The 25438-nt window shown below is 38.2% G+C and overlaps 1 protein-coding gene across 3 annotated transcripts in view; it reads right to left on the reverse strand.

Annotated features, from left to right (window-relative positions):
- Window positions 1–25438, reverse strand: part of SIMC1 (SUMO interacting motifs containing 1) — a 69857-nt gene that overhangs the window by 22498 nt on the left and 21921 nt on the right. For all 3 annotated transcript variants that reach the window (XM_080803613.1, XM_080803614.1, XM_080803615.1), the window contains exons 2-5: window positions 20209–21633; window positions 16512–16744; window positions 15701–15770; window positions 4319–4473 (exon numbers count right to left, since the gene is read on the reverse strand). In XM_080803613.1, coding sequence (XP_080659739.1) covers window positions 4319–4473; window positions 15701–15770; window positions 16512–16744; window positions 20209–21633 — 1883 coding nt within the window. The remainder of the gene's footprint in view (window positions 1–4318; window positions 4474–15700; window positions 15771–16511; window positions 16745–20208; window positions 21634–25438) is intronic.

Consider the following 25438-nt stretch of genomic DNA (forward strand, 5'->3'; position numbering starts at 1 on the left):
CTCTCTCTGCCTGCCTCTCTGCCTACTTATGAACTCTGTCAAATAAATAAATAAAATCTTAAAAAAAAAAAAAGAAGCTACTGGAGACTGATCCATCAAAATGAGGGGTAAACCAAGAAAGAGAAGATATAGGACAAACACACACAAAAGATGCAACTTTGGAAAGAAGTAAAGGAAATTCTTACATTTATGATAAAAACTGGCAAAGAGGACAACTAATCCAGACTGAAGGAGGTCTTTAAGAAGAAGACTAACCAGAGCAAATGAACATCTTTAGGGGAGATTTAGAACAAACAGAGAATTTGGGGTTGACTTCCAATATGCACAAAGAATACAGGAGAACTAAAAATAAAGCAATTTTTTAAAATATATTTTTTAAGATTTTATTTATTTATTTGACAGACAGAGATCACAAGTAGGCAGAGAGGCAGGCAGAGAGAGAGGAAGGGAAGCAGGCTCCCTGCTGAGCAAGAGCCCGATGTGGGGCTCCATCCCAGGACTCTGGGATCATGACCTGAGCCGAAGGCAGATGCTTTAAGCCACTGAGCCACCCAGGTGCCCCAAAATAAGGCAATTATTAACTCTAAGGAAACACAAAGGTATAAATGAAAGGAAAAGTAATCATAGTTTAGTACTTGGCTCAACTCTGACTAGCACGCATAGTCCAGTAATAGAAACATTGAATATTGATCTGAAGAAAATTATGATATAAATCAATTAATAGTATGGGGGCTGGGAAATGTGTGTGTCAGGGAGGAGGTAGGGAGGGAAATGAGCTAACTTCTTATCCTTCACGTAGAAAGTCAACAAATAATAGTTAATAATGAAAAATCAAGAATTAGCAACACAAGCACATTATTTAGTCATACAGAGGTAAATATCCAAAAAATCACTTAAATGAGTAAAGTGATTACCCTTGTGGGAAAGGAAAATGCAGGTGAAGGGACTTGGGAACTAGTGTATTTCTTAAATCTTATAGAACTAGTTTACTTTTTGTATGCACAGTTAAAAAAGAAAAGAAAGCCCCATATGAAAAGGTACTACAGGGACTGACTTGCTATCTCTCCCTCTTTTTAAAAACTACTATCTTTGAGACAAGAAATAGCAAATGCAAGCGAGGTTGTGCAGAAAAAGGAATCCTCATGCACTGCTGGGAATGTAAATTGGTACAACCACTGGGGAAACAGAATGGAGGTTCCTCAAAATTTAAAAATAGACATACCATTATGATCTAGTAATCCCACTACTGGGTATTTAAAGAAAATGAAAACACAAATTCAAAAAGATACATACACCTGTTCTGTATGGATAGATGTTTTTGTGATTTCTCCCACATAACCGACCATCTGGACATGCATGTACACAGGCAGGCTAAGGAATGTTGTTTGTGAGACTTATGCTGTGTGAATAGCCTTGGGAGCCTGGTTGTTTGAAATACATTTTCTGGCCTCTGGGTCAGAACTGGCTCTTCTGTTCTGGACACCAAGGGCTATAATTCTTGTCTCACATGCCCTCCTACTCTATGCTGGGCTGGCTTCCTGGAATGGAATCCTGGAGGGTAGGCAGACACACAAAGCCCAGGTTCCTTGAAAATATAGAAATAGGATAACATGGAAATGCAGCTTGCTCCAAACCGCATGTAGACAAATATTTAACTTCAAACCCTGTTATTTACCCTATAAATATGGCCCTTATGGGAATGGTCAGTTAGAAGTCTCGCCCGAGGGGAGGATGCTCTCTGCCCAGGCTTCTTCGGGACTTCAGCCTGGCTGTCTCCATGGGGCTTCCCCAGCTGATGAGGCTGGATGTTGTTAAGTACCTGATTTGATGTGATTTTGCCTTATTCTCATGTTTTGTCTATTATTACCTTCATCTATGCATAGGTCCATTTCCTTTTCTGTTTCTATTAGGCTTCTATAATAATAATAATAATAATAATAATAATAACAGAGTTTTCTTTCCTCTTTCCTTTTTGAGAAGGAAACATGGCTGCTGTGAATCTTTTGTTCAGAACAGCACCCCTATGTTCTATGTAGCATTATTTATAGTAGCTAAGACATGGAAGCAACTCAAGTGTCCATCGATAGATGAATGGATAAAGAAGAAAGAATGAGATCTTGCCATTTGTGAGAACACGGATGGACCAAGAGGGTATTACGCTAGATGAAGTAAGTCACAGAAATACAGATATCATTTGATTTCACTTATTTGTGCAATCTAGAAAACAAAAGAAAAAACCAGAAACAGACTCATAAATACAGAAAACAAACTGGTGGTTGCCAGAGCACAAGGGGTGGGAGGATGAGGAAAGCGGGTGGAGGGGGTTAGGGTGTACGGGCTACCAGTTATGGAATGAATGAGTCACATGGCTGAAAGGTACAGCATAGGGAATGTTAATCAGTGATATTACAGCAATGTAGTGTGGTGACACATGGTGGCCACACTGTGGTGAGCATAGCACAACATACAGATGTGTCCAATCAGTACGTTGTATACCTGAATCTAATACAACATCATGTATCAGCTATATTCCAATTAACAAAAACTCATCTTTGAGGTTTATGTATAATAAATTGCACACAGGTTTTTACTTGATAAGTTTTGATAAATATATGTATACATCTGAGTAACCACAACCTCAATCTAATATCCATCTCTTAGTGAATCAAAAATAACAGCTTTTTCCTCCATCTGAACAGATATTATTCTCGTTGATAAAAAGCAAAATAGAGGATCTGGCTTGACTATGAAGCCACAAATGCCTATCTTTAAACCTTAAACCCAAGATCACACTCTGCATAGTGCAAAGTAGAAACGAAAGCAACTGACATGACTGGGTCAAGTAGGTCTGTCCCTCGTCTTCCACTCAGTCCAGTGCCTATGCTCACAGAGCAGAATGGTTGCTAGAGTTGCTCTCATTAATTAAATTGTCATTTTTCCATTTAAAACACAACTATGCTATTCTGTGCTTTTTGTAGATTCTCTACTTATTGGTTTTCTATCCTACAATCATTAACATTTAAGCTACATAAAATGCCACATATCGAAAAATGAATACAGCCATACAAACTAAGCAGGGAAGCTGGATGATGCTCAAAACAATATGAAGGTTCCTCCTTTTCTATTAAAGTAGTTATAATAGTTAATATCCTACATTGGCCCATAGAGTACTATTTTTAACAAACATGCAAGAACATATGGGAACATAAACATGAATGGAAGAGTTTCAATGATGCTGGTAAAAGAAAGGATGCTGGTACTCTAGTTTGGTGAAAACCATTTCCAAAAAAAGCAAGAGTTGTAGTTAGCAGAGGAAAATTCCAGCCTGAGATCACCACCCCAGAAATCACATTTTCTCCCACTGATATAAGGATGTGGTGTCTCCCTGCTCTGAAGCTTCCAGAAGCTCTCTCTTGCCCTGATTCTACAAAAAAGAACACATGCTTCCTAGCTACCATTTTGTCCTGGATTGTTAGCCACATGACCTATTATCATATATTACTTTTCAGAAACTAGTAGTGACAAATAAGTTATTTTGAGTTACTCAGGAATATGGAAATAAATCAAGGTTTATGAAAGCTGTGAAAAGTTTTGCATAGTTAAGATCTTCCCTTGGGTCTCCTGAGGCTGTCTGGACAATTCTGAAATACACCAAAGAACAACTGATGGTCTTGAGAAAAACCACGAAGGCCGTGGTGCCTAACATAGAGCTGGTACAGAGAGATTTTTCTTTTAAGATCACGTACAGTTTTTTTTTAAGATATTTATTTCTTTATTTCACAGAGAGAGACATATACAATGAGAGAGGGAACAGAAGTAGGGGGAGAGGGAGAGGGAGAAGCAGGCTTCCCACCGAGCAGAGAGCCCAATGCGGGACTCGATCCCAGGACCCCAGGATCATGACCGAGCCAAAGGCAGCTGCTTAATGACTGAGCCGCCCAGGCACCCTAAAGGATCATCTATAGTTGTTTGTTTTTTTTTTAAGATTTTATTTATTTATTTGACAGAGAGAGACAGAGAGAGAGAGAGAGAGAGGGAACACAAGCAGTGGGGCTAGGAGAAGGAAAGCAGACTTCCCACTGAGCAGGGAGCCCGAAGCGGGGCTTGATCCCAGGACACTGGGATCATGACCTGAGCCGAAGGCAGACGCTTAATGACTGAGCCACCCAGGCGCCCCAGATCATCTATAGTTTTAATAGCTATCCCTGTTATACTATCAAGTGACTCTAGTCTCATTCCCCCAGTGTTCTCAAGGCTTGAGTTGCTGCCCACCTATGTTCCCAACCTCTCGTCAGCCCCGGGCTCAGACGCTGGTTACCTGACATTGTGGGGCTGCTTGTCGCAGGACAGCACAGTGCTTGCAATGGACTGCTGCAGGTGCTGTCGCTGCCTTCTCAGGATCTGCTGGAAGTCATCTTCCAGGGTCTGTACCACATAACGCAGAAAAAGGACTCGCCCAGGCAGATTCTGTCCCTGTGGGGGGTGGAAAAAAGAGAAGTATTTCCTCTCAATTTCCTGATGACAGTGAGTATTGGGCTCTCATAAATATGAAGTCCAAGGGAAGGCCATGCGGCAACAAGTTTGTACCTAAAAGAAGTTCCTGAGAGCAGGCAGTCTACGTCATTAGAAAAAAGGGAAAATAGGGCAGTCTTGGAGCCTGGAGCCTCAGGACTATAGGCTTCCTAATTTTAAGAGACAGATAGCCATGAGAAGTCAGTCTCTCACTGAACTTGACTATCAGTCTCAGGATAAACCCCAAACTGTGGCTGTCAGAACAGAGAGACAAAAACTGGTTCCTAAATGACCCTGCTGGGCTGCTGATCGAGCAGTCAAGATGTCCATAACACTGCTAAACTTCTAGTAATGTGAGCTGATGCATATCTTCATTGTTCTAGCAAGTCTAAATTGGGTTTTCTGTTACAGTGAAATGATCCTGAGAAAGCCCAACTGATGTAGGTAAGATGTGGGCTTTGATGGCACACAGACCTTACGTATTTATTTTTGCTTGACATTTTTAAACTCAGATCCACACCTTATTCAACTTGTCCTTCTTAGTCTCAGTGTCTCTGTGATTTACGTGGTGATAACCATAACCATACCAAAACCACTGTAAGGACCTGTGACACACCAGGCAGACACACACCATTTGTTGGTTTCCCTTTACTGGGAGACAAGTGCTGGGACCCATGTCCAGGAGCTCAGGCTTTGAAAATTCAAAGAACAAGGCTCTAAACCATTGCTGGACTCTTAAGAAGCTTTTCAAAGACTAGGGAGTAGGCATATACTCTGAGAATATATACTCAGGGACTAGGGTATGGTTTAGTCAGCAGGAAGAAGAATAAACATGGTAAGCACAAATAATTTTTTTCTTTTTAAAGAGGAGGTGGGGATGGGTAACACGTCTTCTAAATGTGTATATTTTTTCTCTTATCTTTATTAATTGGTGCAAATGATTTTTTAAAGATCAAGTCCTTGTGCTAGATTTATGATGGAAGTCTTCCACTAACACCACTCACTCTCCACTACTGCTTGCCCCCTGCAGTACCTTAGAGGGAAATTTTAAACTCTTTCTTCTGAAAGTTAACCTAATCATCTCTAAAAAGACCCTCCTACACTGTTGGTGGGAATGCAAGCTGGTGCAGCCACTCTGGAAAACAGCATGGATGTTCTTCAAAAAGTTGAAAATAGAGCTACCCTACGACCAGCAATTGCACTACTGGGTATTTACCCTAAAGATACAAATGTAGTGATCCGAAGGGGCACGTGCACCCGAATGTTTATAGCAGCAACGTCCACAGTAGCCAGACTGTGGAAAGAACCTAGATGTCCATCAACAGATGAATGGATAAAGAAGAGGTGGTATGTATATATTTACATATACATATATATACACATACACACAATGGAATACTATGCAGCCACAAAAATCCCCGAAACCTTCCTATTTGCAACGACGTGGATGGAACTAGAGGGTATTATGCTAAGTGAAATAAGTAAATCAGAGGGCGAAAATTATCATATTATCTCACTGATTTGAGGAATTTGAGAAACAAGACAGGGAAGGGAGAGAAAAATGAAACAAGATGAAACCAGAGAGGTAGATAAACCATAAGAGACTTTTGGTCTCAGCAAACAAATTGAGGGTTGCTGGAGTGGAGAGGGGTGGAAGGGATGGGGTGGTGGGATGATGGACATTGGGGAGGGTATGTGCTATGGTGAGTGCTGTGAATTGTGTTAAGACATGATTCATAGAGCTGTTCCCCTGAAACAAATAATACATTATATGTTAATTTAAAAAGGGACAATGTCAAATAGAAAAAGAAAAAAAAAGATGCTTTTATCACTATTTCTTGATTTATTAACTTGAGACATTACCTATTGGTTTCTGCTGTGCTAGATAAGGATTTAACTCTATCTATCTGTGCCACTTTCCTGCTTCTCTTCCTAAAATAACTATCTCAATTTATGTTCCAACATCTATAGATAGTATCTCTTGACTCCCCACTTGGGATAGAGATAAAGATGTTATAGCAACCCTACTATTCTCAGAGATCCTATCCCTTTTCATCCCCTAATCTTTATCTTCTATGCTTTTCTGTTTTCCCCTGTCAAGGCTAATAAAATTCTTTTATGCCTTGTATATAAATTGATTCTAAATATTATAAATAGTGTTTACAGTATGAATACTACATTAAAATTATTTACTGTGGCACAGGAGAGAGACTGCTGGCTATGCTTTTGAGAGAGAGAAACATCTGGGTTACAGGGCTCTTTATGTGGGGACTAGCAGTCTTCCAAGGACTGATGATGGAAAGCCATGTAATAGTATACTAAGAAAATCATTCCTTTCTTCTGAAGCTTTTCGTTTTTCCCAAAGTTTCTTTCTTTATTCTCTGTACACTGCCTACAGTGAATACTTTGCTTCTTTCAACTCCTCAAGAATGGTGTTGAATATTGAGAATACCTGTCTTTCCCAATTCTTTTCATTTTTAAAAAACTTTATTATAAAACCTCAAAAATTTACCCATTTTAAAAGTACAATTCAATGATTTGTTTTAAGTTTATTGAGTTTGGCAGCTATGAGCAACAATTTTTAGAACATCCTCATAGGGGTACCTGGGTGACTCAGTTGGTTAAGTGTCCAATTCTTGGTTTCAGCTTAGGTCATGATCTCATGGGTCATGAGATTGAGTCCCATGATGGGCTCCATGCTCAGTGTGCAGTCTGCTTGAAAATTCTCTCCCTCTGCCTCTCCCCATACTCATGAGTGCTCATTCATTCTAAAATAAATAAATGTTAAAAAAGAACATCTTCGTAACTGAAATAAGATCCCTCATGCCTGTTTACAGTTAATTCCCATTCGCACCTCTAGCCCCAAGTAAAAACACTCCTCTACTTTGGGCTCTACTGATTTGCCCTTCTGGACATTTCATATATGCAGAACTATACAGTATGTGACCTTGTGTACGTGGCTTCCTTTTACTTAGTTTAATATTTATTTTGAGGTTTGTCCATGTCATAGCATGTATCAAGAGCTCATTTTTAAAAATTACTGAATAGGGGCACCTGGGTGGCTCAGTGGGTTGAAGCCTCTGCCTTCGGCTCAGGTCACGATCCCAGGGTCCTGGGATCGAGCCCCGTGTCAGGTTGTCTGCTCGGCGAGGAGCCTGCTTCCTCCTTTCTCTCTCTGTCTGCCTCTCTGCCTACTTGTGATCTCTGTCTGTCAAATAAATAAATAAAACCTTTAAAAATTACTGAATAGTATTCCCATGTACAAATATAGCACATTTTGCTTATGCATTCAACTGTTGATGGACATTTGACCAGTTTCCACTTTTTGGTTATCATGAATAATGCTGCTATGAGCATTCATATGTTAGCCTTTATTAGACATATATTTTCATTTGGGGAGTCAGTATCTGGAAGTGGAAGAGCTAGGTCATATGAAAAGCTTATGTTTAATTTTTTAAAGAAACTGCCAAACTGTTTTCTGAAGTGGCTGTACCATTTACATTCCCACCAGCAATTTATGAGACTTCCTGTATCTCTACTGTCTTGAAAACATTTGTTATTTCCTGTTTTCTTTGTAAATTTTTAAAAAATTGTGGTAAAAAACATGTAACAAAGTTTACTATTATAACCATTTTTAAGTGTACAGTTTAGTATTGTTAAGCATATTCACATAATTGTGCAACAGATTCCCAGAACTTTTCCATCTTGCAAGATGAAACTCTACATGCATTGAAAAATAACACCCAATTTTCCCCTTCCCCTAGGCCCTGGTAACCAATATTCTATTTGCTTAAAAAATTTTTTTTTTAATTTAAGTAGGCTCCATGACCAGGGCAGAGCCCAACATGGGGCCCAACACAGGGCCTGAATCCACAACCCAGAGTTCAAGACCTGAGGTGAAATCAGCCATTGAACACCCAACCGAGTGAGCCACCCAGGTGCTCCCATTTCTTTTTTATGTTAATATAACTACTATAGACAGTTCAGGTACATCAAATTATATACTGTCTTTTTGTAACTGGCTTATTTCACTTAGTATTTTGTCTTCATTATGCTACCATCCATGTTGTAGCATAAGGGAGGATTTCCTTCCTGTTTAAAGCAAAATTAATGTTTCATCTTATCTGTATATACCACATTTTGTTTACCTAGTCATCTGTTGATGGACACTTCAGTTACTTCCACTTCTTGGCTATTGTGAATAATGCTGCTATAAACATGGGTGTGCAAATATCTCTTCAAGACCCTTCTTTCAATCCTTTTACATATATACCCCTGTGGGAATATATGAAGTGGGATTAATGGATCATATGGTAATTCTATTTTAATTTTTTGAAGAAACACTATATAATCTTCCACAGGGGCTATACTATTTTATAATCCTACCCACAGCGGGCAAGTGATCTAATTTCTCTACATCCTTGCCACTATTTATTTTCATTAAAAATTTTTGTTTTGGGCGCCTGGGTGGCTCAGTTGGTTAAGCAACTGCCTTCGGCTCAGGTCATGGTCTCAGAGTCCTGGGATCAAATCCCACATCGGGCTCCCAGCTCTATGAGGAGTCTGCTTCTCCCTCTGACCTCCCCTCTCATGCTCTCTCTCACTCTGTCTCTCTCTCTCTCAAAATAAATAAATAAAAATCTTAAAAAAAATTTTTTTTTGTTTTAATGGTACCCTTCCTGATGGGTGTGAAATGATATCTCATCATAATTTTGATTTGCATTTCTCTGTGATTAGTGATGTTGAGCGTCCTTTTACATGCTTATTGGCTATTTGTATATCATCTTTGGAAAAATGTCTATTCTAGTCCTTTGCCCATTTAAAAATCAGGTTAGTTTGCTGTTCAATTTTTCCTTTAATTCTGTCAGTTTTGTAGTGAAATGTTTAAATGTTGTTGAGTTATAGGAGTTCTTTGTATATTCTGGATATTAATATCAGATGTGATTTTTAAAAAATATTTTATTTATTTGTTTGAGAGAGAGAGAAAGAGAGAGAGCATGAGCACAAGCAGGGGCAGCAGCAGGCAGAGGGGGAGGGAGAAGTAGGCTCCCTGCTGAGCAAGGAGCCTGATATGGGGCTCAATCCCAGGACCCTGAGATCATGACCTGAGCTGAAGGCAGATGCTTAACCAACTGAGCCACCCAGGCAACCCCAGATATGTGACTTTAAAATATTTTCTCCCATTCCATAGACTGCCTTTTCAGAACACTGTGTTCTCTAATGCACAGAAGTTTTAAACTTTGATATAGCTCCATTTGTCTATTTTTTTATTTGCTCATGTCTTTGGTGTCATACCAGAGAAAACAAAGCCAAATCCAATGTCATGAAGCTTTCCGCTATATTTTCTCCTAACAGTTTTATCATTTTTGGTCTGAAGTCAGAGATCTTCATTCCATTTAGAGTTAATTTTTGTATATGGTATTAGAGAAGGGTCCAACTTCATTCTTTTGCATATGGCTATCCAGTTTCCCCAAAACCATTTGCTGAGACTATCTGTTCTCCATTGAATGGTCTTGGCACCTTTGATAATATCACTTGGCCATACTCACAAAATTTGGGGGGGGGGTTCCCTCCATTTTATTCCATATGTCTGTATGTCTGTCTTTTTTTTTTTTTTTAAAGATTTTATTTATTTATTTGTCAGAGAGAGAGAGAGAGCACGAGCGAGCATAGGCAGACAGAGTGGCAGAGGGAGAAGCAGGCTCCCCGCGGGGCAAGGAGCCCGATGTGGGACTCGATCCCAGGACGCTGGGATCATGACCTGAGCCGAAGGCAGCTGCTCAACCAACTGAGCCACCCAGGTGTCCCTGTATGTCTGTCTTTATGAGAGTACCACACTGTTTTGATGACTGTAGCTTTATATTTAAAATCAACAAGTATGAATAGTCCAATTTTGTTCTCCTTTTTCAAGGTTGTTTTGGCTACTCAGGGTCCTCTGAAATTCCATATGAATTTAGGATAGATTTTTCTACTTCTGCAAAAAGTGCTGTTGGGATTTTGATAGGGATTGTGCTGATTCTGTGGATTACTTTGGGTACTACTGACACCTTAACAATATTAATTCTTTCAGTCTATGAGCATGAGATATCTTATCATTTATTTATGTCTTCTTTATTTTCTTTCAGTAAAGTTTTATAGTTTTCAGTGTACAAATTGTTCATCTCTTTGGTTAGGTTCACCCCTAAGTATTCTACTGTTCTTGATACTTAAGTTAATAGAACTGTTTTCTTAACTTCCTTTTCAGATTGCTAGTATACAGAAATGCAATTGATTTTTATGTCTTGATTTTGTATCCTGCAACTTTGCTGAATTTGTTTATTGGCTCTAACAATTTTTCTGTGTCAAACCTTTAGGGCTTTCTTCATATAAGATCATGTTGTCTATGAATAGAGATAATTCTGCTTCTTGCTTTTCAATTGGGATGTCTTTTATTTCCCTTCCTTGCCTAACTGCTTTGGTTAGAACTTCCAATACTATGTTGGATAGAAGAGACAAAAGTAGGTATCCTTACCTTATTCCTAATCTTAGAGGAAGAGCTTCAATATTTCAACACTGAATATGATGTTTGCTGTGGGCCATATAGTACTTTTATGAGATAGTTTCCCTCTATTCCTAGTTTGTTGAGAGTTTTTATGATGAAATGTGTAGAATTCTATCAAATGCATCTTTTGCCTCAACTGATGTGATCATGTGGTTTTGTCCGTAATTCTGTTAATGTAGTGTATTTCATTGATTGATTTTTGTAGATTGAACCATCCTTGTATTCTCAGATAAATCCCACTTGATTATGATGTATAATCCATACAATATGGTGTTCAATTTGGTTTACTAATATTTTGCTGGAGATTTTGCATCCATGTTCATAGGGATATTGGACTGCAGTTTTCTTCTAGTATCTGTATCTGGCTTTAATATCAGGGTGATTGCTGGTTTCATAGAATGAAGATACTTTATATGATATCTATCTTTTAAAATCTACTGGGACCTAATTAGTGGCCTAACACATGGTTTATCCTGGAATGTGTCCCACGTGCACTAAGAAGAAGGAGCATGCTGTTATTGGTAGAATATTCTGCGTATAACTGTTAGACCTGGTTGGTTTATTGCAGTGTTTATTTAATTTTTTCTCTTTCCTTATCTATCTTCTATTCATTAGTGTGAGTGGGGTATTGAAGTCTCCAATTATTAATATAGAACTCTCTATATTTTCCCCTTCAATTCTGTCAGTTTTTGCTTCATATCTTGATTATCTATCATTAGGTACATAAATATTTATGACTGTTATATCTTACAGCTGTATTGAATCTTTTAATTAATATATAATGTACTCCTTTGTCTATTGCAACATTTTCTGATTTAAAGTTTATTTTGTCTCATATTAGTACAGCCACCTGTCTGTTTTGGTTACTGTTTTCATGGAATATCTTTTCCCATTCTTTCACTTTCAAACTACTTATGTCTTTTGATGTAAAGTGAGTTTCTTGTAGATAGCATGTAGTTGGATCATATGTTTTTATCTATTCTGCTAATCTATGTCTTTTGACTGGAGAGTTTAATTCATTTATATTTACAGCAATTACTGATAAGGAAGGATGCACTTCTGTCATTGTGTTGTTTTCTAAATGCCTTATAGCTTTTTTGTTCCTTATTTCCTGCATCATTGCCTTTTGTCTTAGTTGTTATTTTTATAGTGAAAGTTTTAAATTCTTTTGTCATTTTCTTTTGTGTATTTCTATAGCTGTTGTCTTTGTGGTTACCACCATGACTGCCTTTAATATTCTGATGCTCTAATTTGAATTCATACAAGTTTAACTTCAATAACATAAAAACTGTTCCTTTATAGGTCTGTCACCCTTTTGGTTGTTGATGTCACATAACTATATCTTCATACAAACAAATTAGTAATTCTTTTAAATGCATTATTATCTTAAATTATGTAGAAAGCAAAATGTGGAGTTCCAAAGTTTTAATAATACTAGCTTTTAGACTAATAATTATGAAACATGAATTAGTCACTTAACCATACACAAAACCAAATGTTATAAAATGTTGTTATAATAATAGTAGTTTTTATAATTGCCCATATATTTACCTTTACTGACATCTTTATTTCTTCATATGGCTTCAAGTTACTATCAGTGTTTCATTTTACGCTGCAGGACTCCCTTTAGGCTTTCTTGCTGGGCATGGCTGGTGGAAATGAACTCCCTCAGCTTTTGCTTATCTGGGGATGTCTTTATTTCTGTCTTATTTTTGAAAAATAATTTTGTTGAATAAAGCAATCTTGGTTGAGTTTTATTCTTTAGCACTTTGACTATATTAGCCCACTAATTTCTGGCTTCTAAAACTTCTGATGAGAAATCTGCTGATTATCTTATTGAGATCCTGTATGGGATGTGTTGCTTCTCTCCTGCTCTCCCTCATTTTTGAAGGATAGCTTTGCTAGATATAGTATTTTTGGCTAATAGCTTTTTTTTTTTAACCTTCAGCACTATGAATATATCATTCTATTGCCTTCTGCTTGCAAGGTTCTGCTGAGAATCTTCCGAAAATCTTATGCAAGCTCTCTTGTATATGGTGAATCACTTTTCTCTTGCTGTTTTCAAAGGTCTGTCTCTAACTTTTGACACTTTGATTGTAACATGTCTTGGTGTGAGTCTCTGGTTTAACCTCATTGGAATTGAGCTTCATGAAATTGTATGTCTATTTCTTTCCTCAGATTTGGGAAGTTCAGGGTCACTATTTTTTCAAATAAGCTCTCTGCTCCTTTCTCTCTTCTTTTCAGACTCCCATAATGCATATATGGTCCACTTAATGATGTCCCATAGTCCCTTAGGCTCTCTTCAATTTTCTTCATTTTGTTTTCTTTTCGTTCCTCTGTCTCAATGATTTCAAATGACCTTTCTTCAAGTTCATTGACTGTTTTCTTCTGCCTGTCAAGTCTGCTGTTGAATCCCTCTAGTGAATTTTTCAGTTCAGTTATTATACTTTCCAGCTCCAGAATATGTTTGATTCTAATAGTTTTTTAATATTCTCATTTTGTTCATGCATCATTTTCATGCTTCAGTTAGTTGACTATCCCTGTTCTCTTTTAGCTCCTTGTGCATTTTTTAAGAAGATTTATTTATTTATTTTAGAGAGTGAGAGTGTGTGCACACGTGTGCATGCATGAGAAGGAAGGAAGTGCAAGAGCAGAGGGAGAGAAAGAATCCCAAGCCAACTCTGTGCTGAGCACAGAGCCTGTTGCAGGGCTTGATCCCATGACAACCTGAGCCAAAATCAAGAGTTGAATGCTTAACTGACTGAGCTACCCTGGCGCCCCTCCTTGTGCATTTTGAGATAGTTTAAAAACATTCTTTGTTAGGAAGTTGAGAGATCTGTGTTACTTTATGGTTGGTTTCTGGAGCTTTATTCTGTTCCTCTGACTGGGACATAATTTCCAGTTTCTTCATATGCCTTGTAATGTTTAGTTGAGGCTTAAGCATTTGGAAAAAACAAACACCCTTCTCAGTCTATTCACTGAGTTCATGCAGGGTGAGATCTTCACCAATTAGCCTGAATAAAGGTTCTGGATTTTCTCAGAACTTTCCTGGGGATATGTTTTCTCTGGGCTTGTATCTGTGCTTTTATCTGTCTTAATTTCCTAAATGGCTTGCCTTTGTTTCTTCTCAGGAATGCAGCCTCTTGCTTCCCTGGTACTTGCCTGTGGAACTACAAAATTCCTGAAGATCTAACATGTGGCAGTGCTCACTTTCCTTTTCAGCAGCTTTCAAATTATACCACTATTCCCATCAGTGATTTGAGTCAGGTGAGACAAAAATTATCCGTTGGGCAGCTCCCTAACAAGCCAGGGCACTGGACTCAAAGTCCACTCTTTTGTTTCCACCCTGAGGGAGGAGCTGGGGTGTGTGAGGTTTCCTACCAGTTGCACCATGCTACAGTGCGTAGAGGAGGGGCATGGACACACAAAATAACCCCGATTTCCTACTCCTTTCATTGAGTCCTTTCTTGATTATGCATTTTCTTGGGTACTAGAGATTCTCAATTATCTCCAGAGTTTTCCCAGAAGTATACTGGTCCATATATTTTTCATAATTTGGCACTTCCATTGGAGAACAATAGACTGGAGCTCCCTTGTCTATCATCTTGGTGATGTTTCCCAGATAATTCTTAAAGTCCAAAGTTATTTTGTTCCAATCTGGACTGAATGCTCTCTAGGTCTACTATGCAACATAATTTTAGGAATTCTATTATTCTCTTGGAGAGATCTTGTTCCCTGGATCCTGGAGATCTGGATCCTGTGCCTCCCTCTTTATTACTCCTCCATTCTCATTCTTTTGATGCATACCTTTAGGTAACCAAAGAAATGGGGCATGGGGGTATTTTTTCAAGTTCCTACATGTCTTTATGTTACACTCACACTTGAATAATAGTTTGGTTGAGTTTAGAATTCTAAGTTGAAAGTAATTTGTTCCATCCAAGTGCTTTGGGTGAGCAGACAGAAAGCTGGCAATTAAGTTTAAGGATCCCTAGAAATCAGAATGCAGAAGAGTTTTTCTGGAATACGAACTCTATACTAGGTGCCTTCGTTTATGACAGATGGTTCATTCAATGTTTTTAGACAATATATCCTCTGACTTTCCCTCTGAAATTAGGTAGCCTGATGACTGAAATTTCTCTACTCAAGAATGGAGAGGTTGTCAGTTCTATCTACGAACTTTTAACAAAGTTATGGCCTATCTCTGAATCCAACCCTCTTATATATATTGTGTTTCTGAGTTGAAAACTCTCTGCTCTAAAGGGTAGATTTCCTCACTCCTTGGCTGCATGTATTATAGCCTGTGGCTTTCTCTGCCTAGCTTCACCAGTAACAATCTTACATTTCCTTTAGTTCTTCTAATTTTCATTCAGATCTGTTGCCCTTCCCCTTATCTTCATTGCCATGGATTTATATCTTTATCTATCCCTTTACTATTCTTTTTAATAGAATCTTAAGAAGGGGAGGGATAAGTGAATGTACTTAATTTTGAATTAGAAGACAGCATATACCATTTTAATAGGGATTTTTTGGTGGGGATGGGAGTACAAGGAGGGAATAAGGTCAAAGACTTTACTACTAGATTTGCCATCACTTCTGTTTCTAATTAAGACTTGTGCAAAAGACACACCCTCATAATTGTTATGTTACCTCTTCCTCCATGACATAAGTGAGCAGCTTCCAGTCCCACTCCACCGTCTTGGCATTAGCTGGATGTAGCCTGAAAGTCAAGTGACACCAGTTAGAATTCTGGAGAGTTCAGTGGAAGAGGGGATGGGATGTGGAAGATGACAGAAACAAGAAACCTCCTTTTATTCTCACTACTCTTGCCCATTCTTTGACATGATACCATGTCACCTGAGGGTAGTGGAACTTTCACTGTCCACTTTTCTTTTGGAAGGCACTAGTAACCCAATTTTGCCTTGAAGAAATCAATACTTTATTACTCTAGCCCATTAGCTTTATCTACTAGGATCCTATGATGAAGCCTATGAAGCATATTTAGCCAATCATGATATTCTATCCTTCAGTTCACAGTGATTGGTTTAAAAATGAGCTCATGTCCTATGTTATGGCAATTAAGGCCTACAAGACTCAACTTCAGAAATCTTGTGTGATTATAAAGGAAGTAGACTCTCTGTCTCATAAAAGCTGGAAGCTGAAAAGACTACTAAGTAGATCCCTAAAAGAAGAGCAAAGCAGGGCTGAAAAATGGATCCTGGTAACAATTTTGAACTGAATTAAATCTTATTCCTAGGTTTCTAGTAACATGAATAATCAAATTCTCTGTTATCAGCTGTTAAAGCTAGTTTGGATTGGGTTTCCTGTCACATGCAACCCAAATAACACTGACATACTAAGTCACACTCTTGAATGGTTAGCTGCGTCAAGCTTAGGCAAGAGAAAGCTGTGCCCTGAGTCCAGGTTCCCTAGGAGAGTCACCAACATCTAAGGTTCATACTGTTGAATTTTCATGAGAAGCATATAGGCCTCCTTTAGGACATCCACGGTCTCAGAGCCACTGAGCAGGATTTTCTGGATGATGTGAGCCACAATTTCTTTGGGTGGGTAATGCTGGGGTGACACAAAGTCCATCAAAAACTGCACAGTCCCCAGGGGAAAATTTTCTTCAATGGTGTTTGTTACCATTCTTAGTCTTCGATGAGGAATGGGTTCTAATTTTTGACCCTTACTCTGTAGAGATAAAAAGAAAGAAATTAGGATAGGTTTCTACAGACATAAAAACAAAAGGTTCTGAAACAGGTTGAAGACAGCAAAATTTTCCATGCATTTGAAATATTCATAATTTAAAAAGAAAAAGACTGAAAAGCCTTATCTAAAAAACTTTTAAGGACATGGGAAAATACTTAATATTAAGTTAAAAAATAAGGATTCGAAGTTGTACATATAATATGATTGCATCTGTGCTAAAATATAGCATAGAAAAGAAAGTACAAAAGAGTCAAGAGCTAGCCTAAGTTGATTTCGGAGTAAGGGTGAGAAGATAGTTAGGGGTAGTTATGATACTATATCAGATACTGAAATAAAGAGTGAAGAAAGATGTTTTAAATATGTTTTATTGTTAAAAAAGAATCCCATTTAGTTGATTTACTGTCAACAGTAAATGTTAAGTTACTTCCCCTACACTCCCTAAAAGTAAGTATCTAAAAAGACTGGGAAAGAATATGTGAAAAGTGGTTTTCTATTTTCTGGGTGGTGGGTTGAAAAATGGATGACTTTCCTTTATATGCTCTTTTGCATTTTTCCATAATAGATACATATTAGTTTCATAATCAGAGGAAAAAAGTTAAAAAGTTTTTTGATATTGGAATATAATAACAACAATAAGAATAATTTTTGAACATTTGACTTATCCTCACTTAAATTCTCACAACAACCTAATAAATACATACTATTATTATTCCTATTTTATAGATAAGGAAACAGATTTAGAGAGTAACCATTAGGCATGTAGCAAATGGCAGAACCTGATTTCACATATGGGGTGATATAACCCCAGATCTACCCTCTAAATTCACACTACTTCTAAACAATAAAAGTAACAATAACTATATTTTTATTAAAAATCCCCATTATTAAAAAATTTAAAATGCTTATGTATAAAAAGGCAACTTAGCAGGAAATACACCAAAATTATTAACAATAATAAATGCTGACTGATAGCCAATAAGTAATTATTTATGTTTTAAAATGTTTTATATTAAACAAGCATTATTTTTAAATTTTTTTAATTTTTATTTTATTTTTATTTTTTTAAAATTTTTTTCAAATTTTATTTATTTATTTGACAGAGAGAGATCAAGCAGGCAGAGAGGCAGGCAGAGAGAGAGGGGAAAGCAGGCTCCCTGCCGAGCAGAGAGCCCGATGCGGGGCTCGATCCCAGGACCCTGGGATCATGACCCGAGCTGAAGGCAGAGGCTTAATCCACTGAGCCACCTAGGCGCCCCAACAAGCATTATTTTTTTAAATCTGAGAATAAGTATTAAATTTAAAACATCAACTAAAGATTTGACAGCTTATGTATAACAGTAAAACAGTGATGGCTAGAACTGTCCATTCAGAAAATCTGCACAAGTCCAGTGAGCTTTCCTTATGTCTCAAATCACCTGAAGGTAACCCCGATCTCACTGACCAAAGACCAATACTGTATCTGGCAGGTAACGAAAATTAAGAGCCAGAGAAGAGAAAAACAAAAAGTCTTGCTTTGGTGACTATTTTACTTGTGAGGCACTTTACCTATATTTGAACTTTTTCATTTCTTGCCTACAAATGGGGACATCTACAAATAGATAAAGTTTACAAAATCTTTTGATGCCCATATACTTAAGGGAAATGAATACTTATAAAACATTTCTTTAGGCCCTGAAAGGCGACTTTGTGCTTTATGTGTTTTTGGTTTTGTTTCTGTTTTTTTTTTTTTTAAGACTTTATTTATTTGACAGAGAGAGACAGCGAAAGAGAGAATACAAGCAGGGGGAGTGGAGAGGGAGAAGCAGGCTTCCGGAGGAGCAGGGACCCCAATTCAGGGCTTGATCCCAGGACCCCCGGATTATGACCTGAGCCAAAGGCAAACGCTTAGTGACTGAGCCACCCAGGCGACCTTGTGCTTTATGTGTTTACTTTTAAGTCAAACAACTTTATGATATGGTCATTATGACTAATTTTAGCGCTAAACCAAGACTCAGAAGATTTAGAGGCAATTAATGGTATGTGGCAGCATGGGGACTGGCTAAGAGGTTCTGGGTGAAAATGACCTAGTGAAGAAGTACTTATTAAAAGCCCAAAAGAAATCACAGGAGAGACAGAAAAGATTTACAGGTGAATGCTAGATGGCCAAGGTTCTTTAAAGTAAGAAACTGAGACAAAAAATCCCTTTTGTTTGGCCAAACTGCCATCTTTTTACCTAAGCTATGTTTACATAGAAAGGGAATGTGGTATCCCCATTTACGTCTACTGGTGGCTTCTCTAGTTGTGCAGCACCTACAAAGCACTACAGCCTTGACTAGGGAAACACTACCTCTCTCAAGTCCCCCAAATGCTCTTTATAATGGCCTGATGTATCACCAGGCAAACCCACAAGAAAAAAAGAGAATGAGCTAGTGGCTGGGGAGAGTCATTCAGAAGAAGACCTAAAACATATCAGAAGATATAACAACAATAAAAATGAGAGAAAAAAAATTCACTCTTCAAGGCCAAATCGACGTGAATGCCTGATACATACTATGCCAGATTGCTGATTGCTCCAAGAATGCACCTTTTGAATTCCTGTCCTACCTCAAGCCAGTCTTCTTAATGTTGACAATAAGGTTATGAATAATGAAAAAATAGCTTCATATTGTAGGACTCAGCCACAATTTTTTTCCCTTACATCTGCTAAGACAAGCATCTGGTTTAGTTGTCATAACTAAATAAAGACCAATGGGAAGTAGCATTCCCGTTAAAATCTTAAAATTGAATTGCCTCCCCCAAATCAGAAAGTAATGATTGGGGGCGCCTGGGTGGCTCAGTGGGTTAAAGCCGCTGCCTTCAGCTCAGGTCATGATCCCAGCGTCCTGGGATCGAGCCCCGCATCGGGCTCTCTGCTCAGCAGGGAGCCTGCTTCCTGCTTCCTCCCTTCTCTCTCTGCCTGCCTCTCTGCCTACTTGTGATCTGTCAAATAAATAAATAAAATCTTAAAAAAAAAAAAAAGAAAGAAAGTAATGATTTTGGAGGCACCGAAGTATCCAGAGTATCACTATCTCTGTGATATGGGAGCGGTAATAAGGGCATCAGGAAGGGGAAGGCATAGGAATTGAAGAGAAGTAACTGATGAAGGCCTAGAAGGAGCCAGACACTCTAATAGGCACTTTATATATGTTATGTCATTTAATAATCCTGTGATGTGTGTTCTTATATCCATTTTACATCTAGGAAAGCTAGGGCTCAGAAAGGTATAGTGACTTCTACAGTGCCAATTGCTAATTGAAATTTGAACCCAGGTCTGACTCTACACTAGATGATTCCACAAGAGGAAAGATAAAAATTTCAAATTTATCCTGGGCCTGTTCTCTCATGCAGGGACTCCTTACAGCATAGTGACTTCATGCAAGGCCTATATAGAGGACACCTAATTTCTTGGGGAAGATATGTTAGCTCACCTCTCTTGTGTCTTTATCTGGTATTAGTGTCTGGAAGAAGAGGTGATGCACTGGAGGTCGTAAGAAGTACTTCAGTCTATGCAGGCATGGTCTGTTGTATAACCCACCTTGTGGTGTTCGTGCTTGTACCTGGGCAGACCCGGGGTTAGCAGGCTCTGACAGTGATCTCTCTTTTCTGGCTGGAGTTTCCATGATGGGGAGCCAAGGAACTTTCTCTAAGGAAGTTTCAGACTGTGGAGACTGTGGGCTGGGAGAGAACCTTGGTGAGGATGGAGCTGAGACTTCCATAGGAGTGTCATGGTTCTGTATATCATTTTGGAGAGAGTAAGACCTGTCTCGTGGTAAGTGAGGCAAGTCTCCAAGTGAGTGTGGCATGTCTCCTGGCAAGCGTGGCATGTCTCCTGGCAAGCATGGCATGTCTCCAGGTGAATGGACCATATTTCCTGGGAAGTCTGGGACTTCTCCAGGGGAATGCGGCACACTTTCTGGTGACTGTGGCACGTCTTCTGGTGACTGTGGCATGTCTGCTGGTGACTGTGGCATGTGTCTTGGTGACCGTGGCACATCAAATGATGACTGTGGCACATTTACAAAATGGATATTTTGTGGATAAGATGTGTTTTGCGGTGGGCCTGGTACATCTTGAGGTGGGCACAGTGAGTCTTGAGGTGGGTCAGATGAGTGCTGAGGTTGCCACGATGAGTCTGGAGGTGGGCTTGGCACATTTTGCTGAAGGCATGGCATATCTTGAGAAGGGCACAGAACTTCTTGAGGCAGGTGAGTCAAAGCTTGTACTTGGCACTGCACGGTTTGTGATGGGCATGACAAAGCTCGTGGTGGGCATGAGGAGGCTCGTGGTGGACATGGTGAGGCTCGCAGTGGGCATGGAAAGATTCGCAGTGGGCATGGCAAGGCTTGAGGTGGGCAAGGCACATCTTGCTGTGGGCATGGCAAGGGTGCTCTCTGATTGCTGCTGCTACCATTATTGCTTGTTGGGGAGAGGGAGCAAATATCTGAAGATAGCTGTAGGCTTGCCAAGAAGCCAAGGTCACCTTTGAATGATGTTGAGCTACAATTTGGCTCTGCCGGATAAACAGAGTCCCCACTGATGGATGTAGGGGGTTGTGGACCTTCAAACGTGGTTTCTTCCAAAAGGTCCAAATCCACAGGGTCGCTGTTAATGATTCTCCGTGCTGTAGGCCAAGAGCTTCTGTCTACCCGCCCTTCTGTCACCTCTTTGCTGGAGAGGCTGGCACATGTCTGAAGACTGGCTGGCTCTTTCTGGGAAGAAGCAACAGGTTCTAGAGTCAAGTCAAGAGTGGCGATAGGTCTGTTTTCTTCTTCAGTTCTTGTCAGGTCAATCACACAGAGTCCATTGCGATCCTTTGCCCTTGGTCTGGTTTCTCTAGTTAAGTCAATGAAGTCCTGTTAAAGGATTGTGAGAATATAAGAGGTCAAGCATGGAGACTTTGCTTTATCTAAGAAGATTTACATCTGAGCTTTTAAGGATAATCATATTTTACCTTTTCAATTCATTGATAATTTATACATTTTATATAACATAAGCATTAATTTATTTCATTTGGTCGAAATTTTGCTACTATCAATTTCTATACCTTCCTAAATTATCCAAGTGCCACATGCATATAATTGAGGGCATAGTGGGAAATTTTCTCTGATCCAAAGTAAACAGGGGAGAAGTTGGGAAGATTTCAACCTTCAGTCACAAGGGAAAAAGCAACCTTTGTTTCGAAAACCAAATACACTGGATAATTTGCAACAGGGACTAAAGAAGGAGGTAAGCTAACATGAGAGAATCTACTATGTACTAAGAACATATTGAGTGTTTTCATATATCTTTAATTTTCATAATATTCCTACCAGGTAGGCATTATAATCTCCATTACACAGATGGGGAAAATGGAGTTCAGAGGGGTTAGGTCATTACCTAAGGATTATATAATTAAGTCACAAAGACAGACATTCAAATCCAGGTCTGTATCCTTCTTTCTCTGCACAATTTCATTCAACATATAACCAGTCAGATATATAGAATAATACAATAACTGTTGCAAAACCAACAGGGTAAGTCTGAATCCTAACTAGGTTAATTACTGGAAAACCTCCTATCTTTATCTCCATTCCTTGCCAAAATGATTAGGCAGTTCATAAATCCTAATGATGCCAGCCAACAGTACTATAATCAATCTCTATGCCATAAGCCTGGAAAAATATTATACTCCCTTTCATTCTCAAAATTGTCTCAGTGTGGATGACAAATAATATCACCCTAATTACTGATCAGTCTCATTGACAAATATGAATGTAAATATCCTCCATAAAGTATTAGCAAATTGATTCCAGTATTTAAAAAAAAAAGAGCTCCATTTCTGATCAGAAGGGCTAGCTAGATACTCTGATTAGCAACCGAATAAAAGCTAGAATTGATATATAAATGTAAAAACACGGGAGGAGATATAACAAGAAAAAAACAACCAAGAGAAAGCCAATATAGCTATATTAATGTCAGACAAATTAGATTTCAATGAAAACAGCATTACTAGAGATAAAAAGGCCACTGTACAATAAGACTTAGTTCATATAATAATATAATAATTTCAAACTGTAAGCCTAGGGGCGCCTGGGTGACTCATTTGGTTGAATGTCTGCCTTCTGCTCAGGTTATAACCCCAAGGTCCTGTGTAGGGCTCTCTGTTCAGCAGGAAACCTGCTTCTCACTCTCCCTTTGCCTGTTACTCCTCCTGCTCATGCTCATTCTCTCTCTCTGGCAAATCAATCAATCAATCAATCTTTAAAACTGCATGCCTAATACCATAATCTTCATAAAACAAAAATAGATATAGGTACGAGGAGAAAAAGGAATATCCATAGTCATTGTGAGAAATTTTTACATGTCTTTCTTGATTGCTAGATCATGCAAATAAAAAAATTATTATGGATACAGAAGATTTGAACACATTTAACAAGCTTCATCTACAGGACTCACAGAGTTATTCATAATTACATCAAACATTTATAAAATTTACCAGATACCAGGAGTCAAAGTACATCTTAATCAATATCAAAAGATTATCACTCAGATCAAAATACTATTAAGTTAGGAAGTAATACAAAAAAGTAACTAGGACAGGGGCGCCTGGGTGGCTCAGTGGGTTAAAGCCTCTGCCTTCGGCTCAGGTCATGATCCCAGGTCCTGGGATCGGGCCCCACATCGGGCTCTCTGCTCAGTGGGAAGCCTGCTTCCTCCTCTCTCTCTGCCTGCCTCTCTGCCTACTGGTGATCTCTCTCTGTCAAATAAATAAATAAAATCTTAAAAAAAAAAAAGTAACTAGGACAAACTCCATATTGCAAATTAAGAAGTATGACCAAATAACATATAGGTCAAAAAAGAAATCATAGAAATTAGAAAAATTTTAGAACTGAACAATAACAAAAATACTAGGTATTAAAATGTTACATGCAGCAAAATAACTGTATAGAAAAAATTTACACTTAAACATTTAACTAGAGAAGGAAAATGGAAGAAAATTAATGTTCTAACCACACACCTTTAGAGAGCAGAAAAAGGACAGAATAAGCCCAAAGAGAGCAGGACAGAGGAAATAATAATAGTGCAGAAATGAATGAAACAGAACACAGAAGAGAAGTGCAACAATGTCACAGGTTTGTTCTTTTAAAAGATTATTAAAATTAGCAAAATTAGCAAACATGATAAGAAAATTAAGACAACAAAGGCACAAATAACCAATATTAAGAATGAAAAAGGGACAAAATTACATACGTTTTTAAGATAAAAAAAGATGAGAAGATGTTATGAACAATTCTGTCAAAAAAGCTTCGGATCTTGGATGAAATAGATAAATCCCTGAAAAAATAAAGCTTACCAAAACTGACTCAAGAAACTGGATGATGGGTATGTGGGTGATCATTATATAGGATGCTTTATTTTTCATGTTTGAAATTTTTGATAGGGGAAAGTTATTTTTCAAGTTGACTTAAGAAGAAAGAAAAAATCAAAATAGCCCTTTAACCAATAAAGAAATGAAATCAGTAGTTGAAATTTTTTCCTTCAAAAAATTCCAGACCAAGGTGATTTTAAAAGGAAAGTTCTGCTAAAAACTCAAAGAAAAAAATTATTCTACTTTACATAAGCTATTTAAAAGAATTTAAAAAATGAAGGGATACCTCCAACTCATATTATGACTTAGCATAAACTTGATCCAAAATCTGAAAGTACAAGGAGGAAATATAAGTCAATATCACTTCTGCACACAGACATAAAAATCTTAAACAAAATACTATAAACTTGGTCCAGCACAACCAAGGTGAGTCTACCTAGGAACCATACCTAGTTTAGCATTAAAAAATTTAATATAACTTGCCACATAAAGGAGAAAATCATATGATCATGTGAAGAGGCCAAAAAGCATTTGATAACAAATTCAAACTCCAGTCTTAAAAAGAAAAAATAAATTCTTGGGGCACCTGGGTGGCTCAGTCGGTTAAGAATCCAACTCTTGATTTTGGCTCAGGTTGTGATCTTGGTCCTGAGTTAGAGCTGTGCACTAGGCTCTGCACTAGGCATGGAGCCTGCTTAAAATTCTCTCTCTTGGGGCGCCCGGGTGGCTCAGTGGTTTAAAGCCTCTGCCTTCAGCTCAGGTCACGATCTCAGGGTCCTGGGATCGAGCCCCACATCGGGCTCTCTGCTCAGCGGGGAGCCTGCTTCTCCCTCTCTCTCTGTCTGCTTCTCTGCCTACTTGTGATCTCTGTCAAATAAATAAATAAAATCTTTAAAAAAAAATTCTCTCCTTCCCTCTCTAAAAGAAAAAAAAATCTCAAAATAGAAACAGAAGAAAAAATCCTTAACTATTAAAATTTACTTACAAATCACACACAGTAAACATTATACTGAAACACTGAAAATATTCCCTTTAGGAGCACAACAAAGGTGCCTACTGTCACTAATTCTATTTAGTACTGTACCAACGCTATACATACAATGCAGGAAAATAAGAAAAGGTATAAAAAGTAGAAAGATTAGAAAGACTAAAAATGTCCTTCATGAATAATATGATTATTTATATGGGAAACTCAAAATAATCTATAGAGAAATATCAGAATAAGAATATTTATCATGACTGTTGGATATAAAAATTACATTTTTTTACACTTTAACAACAGTACCACCATATTGCATAATTCCCACATC

Source organism: Martes martes (genome assembly GCF_963455335.1).
Source record: "Martes martes genome assembly, chromosome: 5".
Lineage (NCBI taxonomy): Eukaryota > Metazoa > Chordata > Mammalia > Carnivora > Mustelidae > Martes > Martes martes.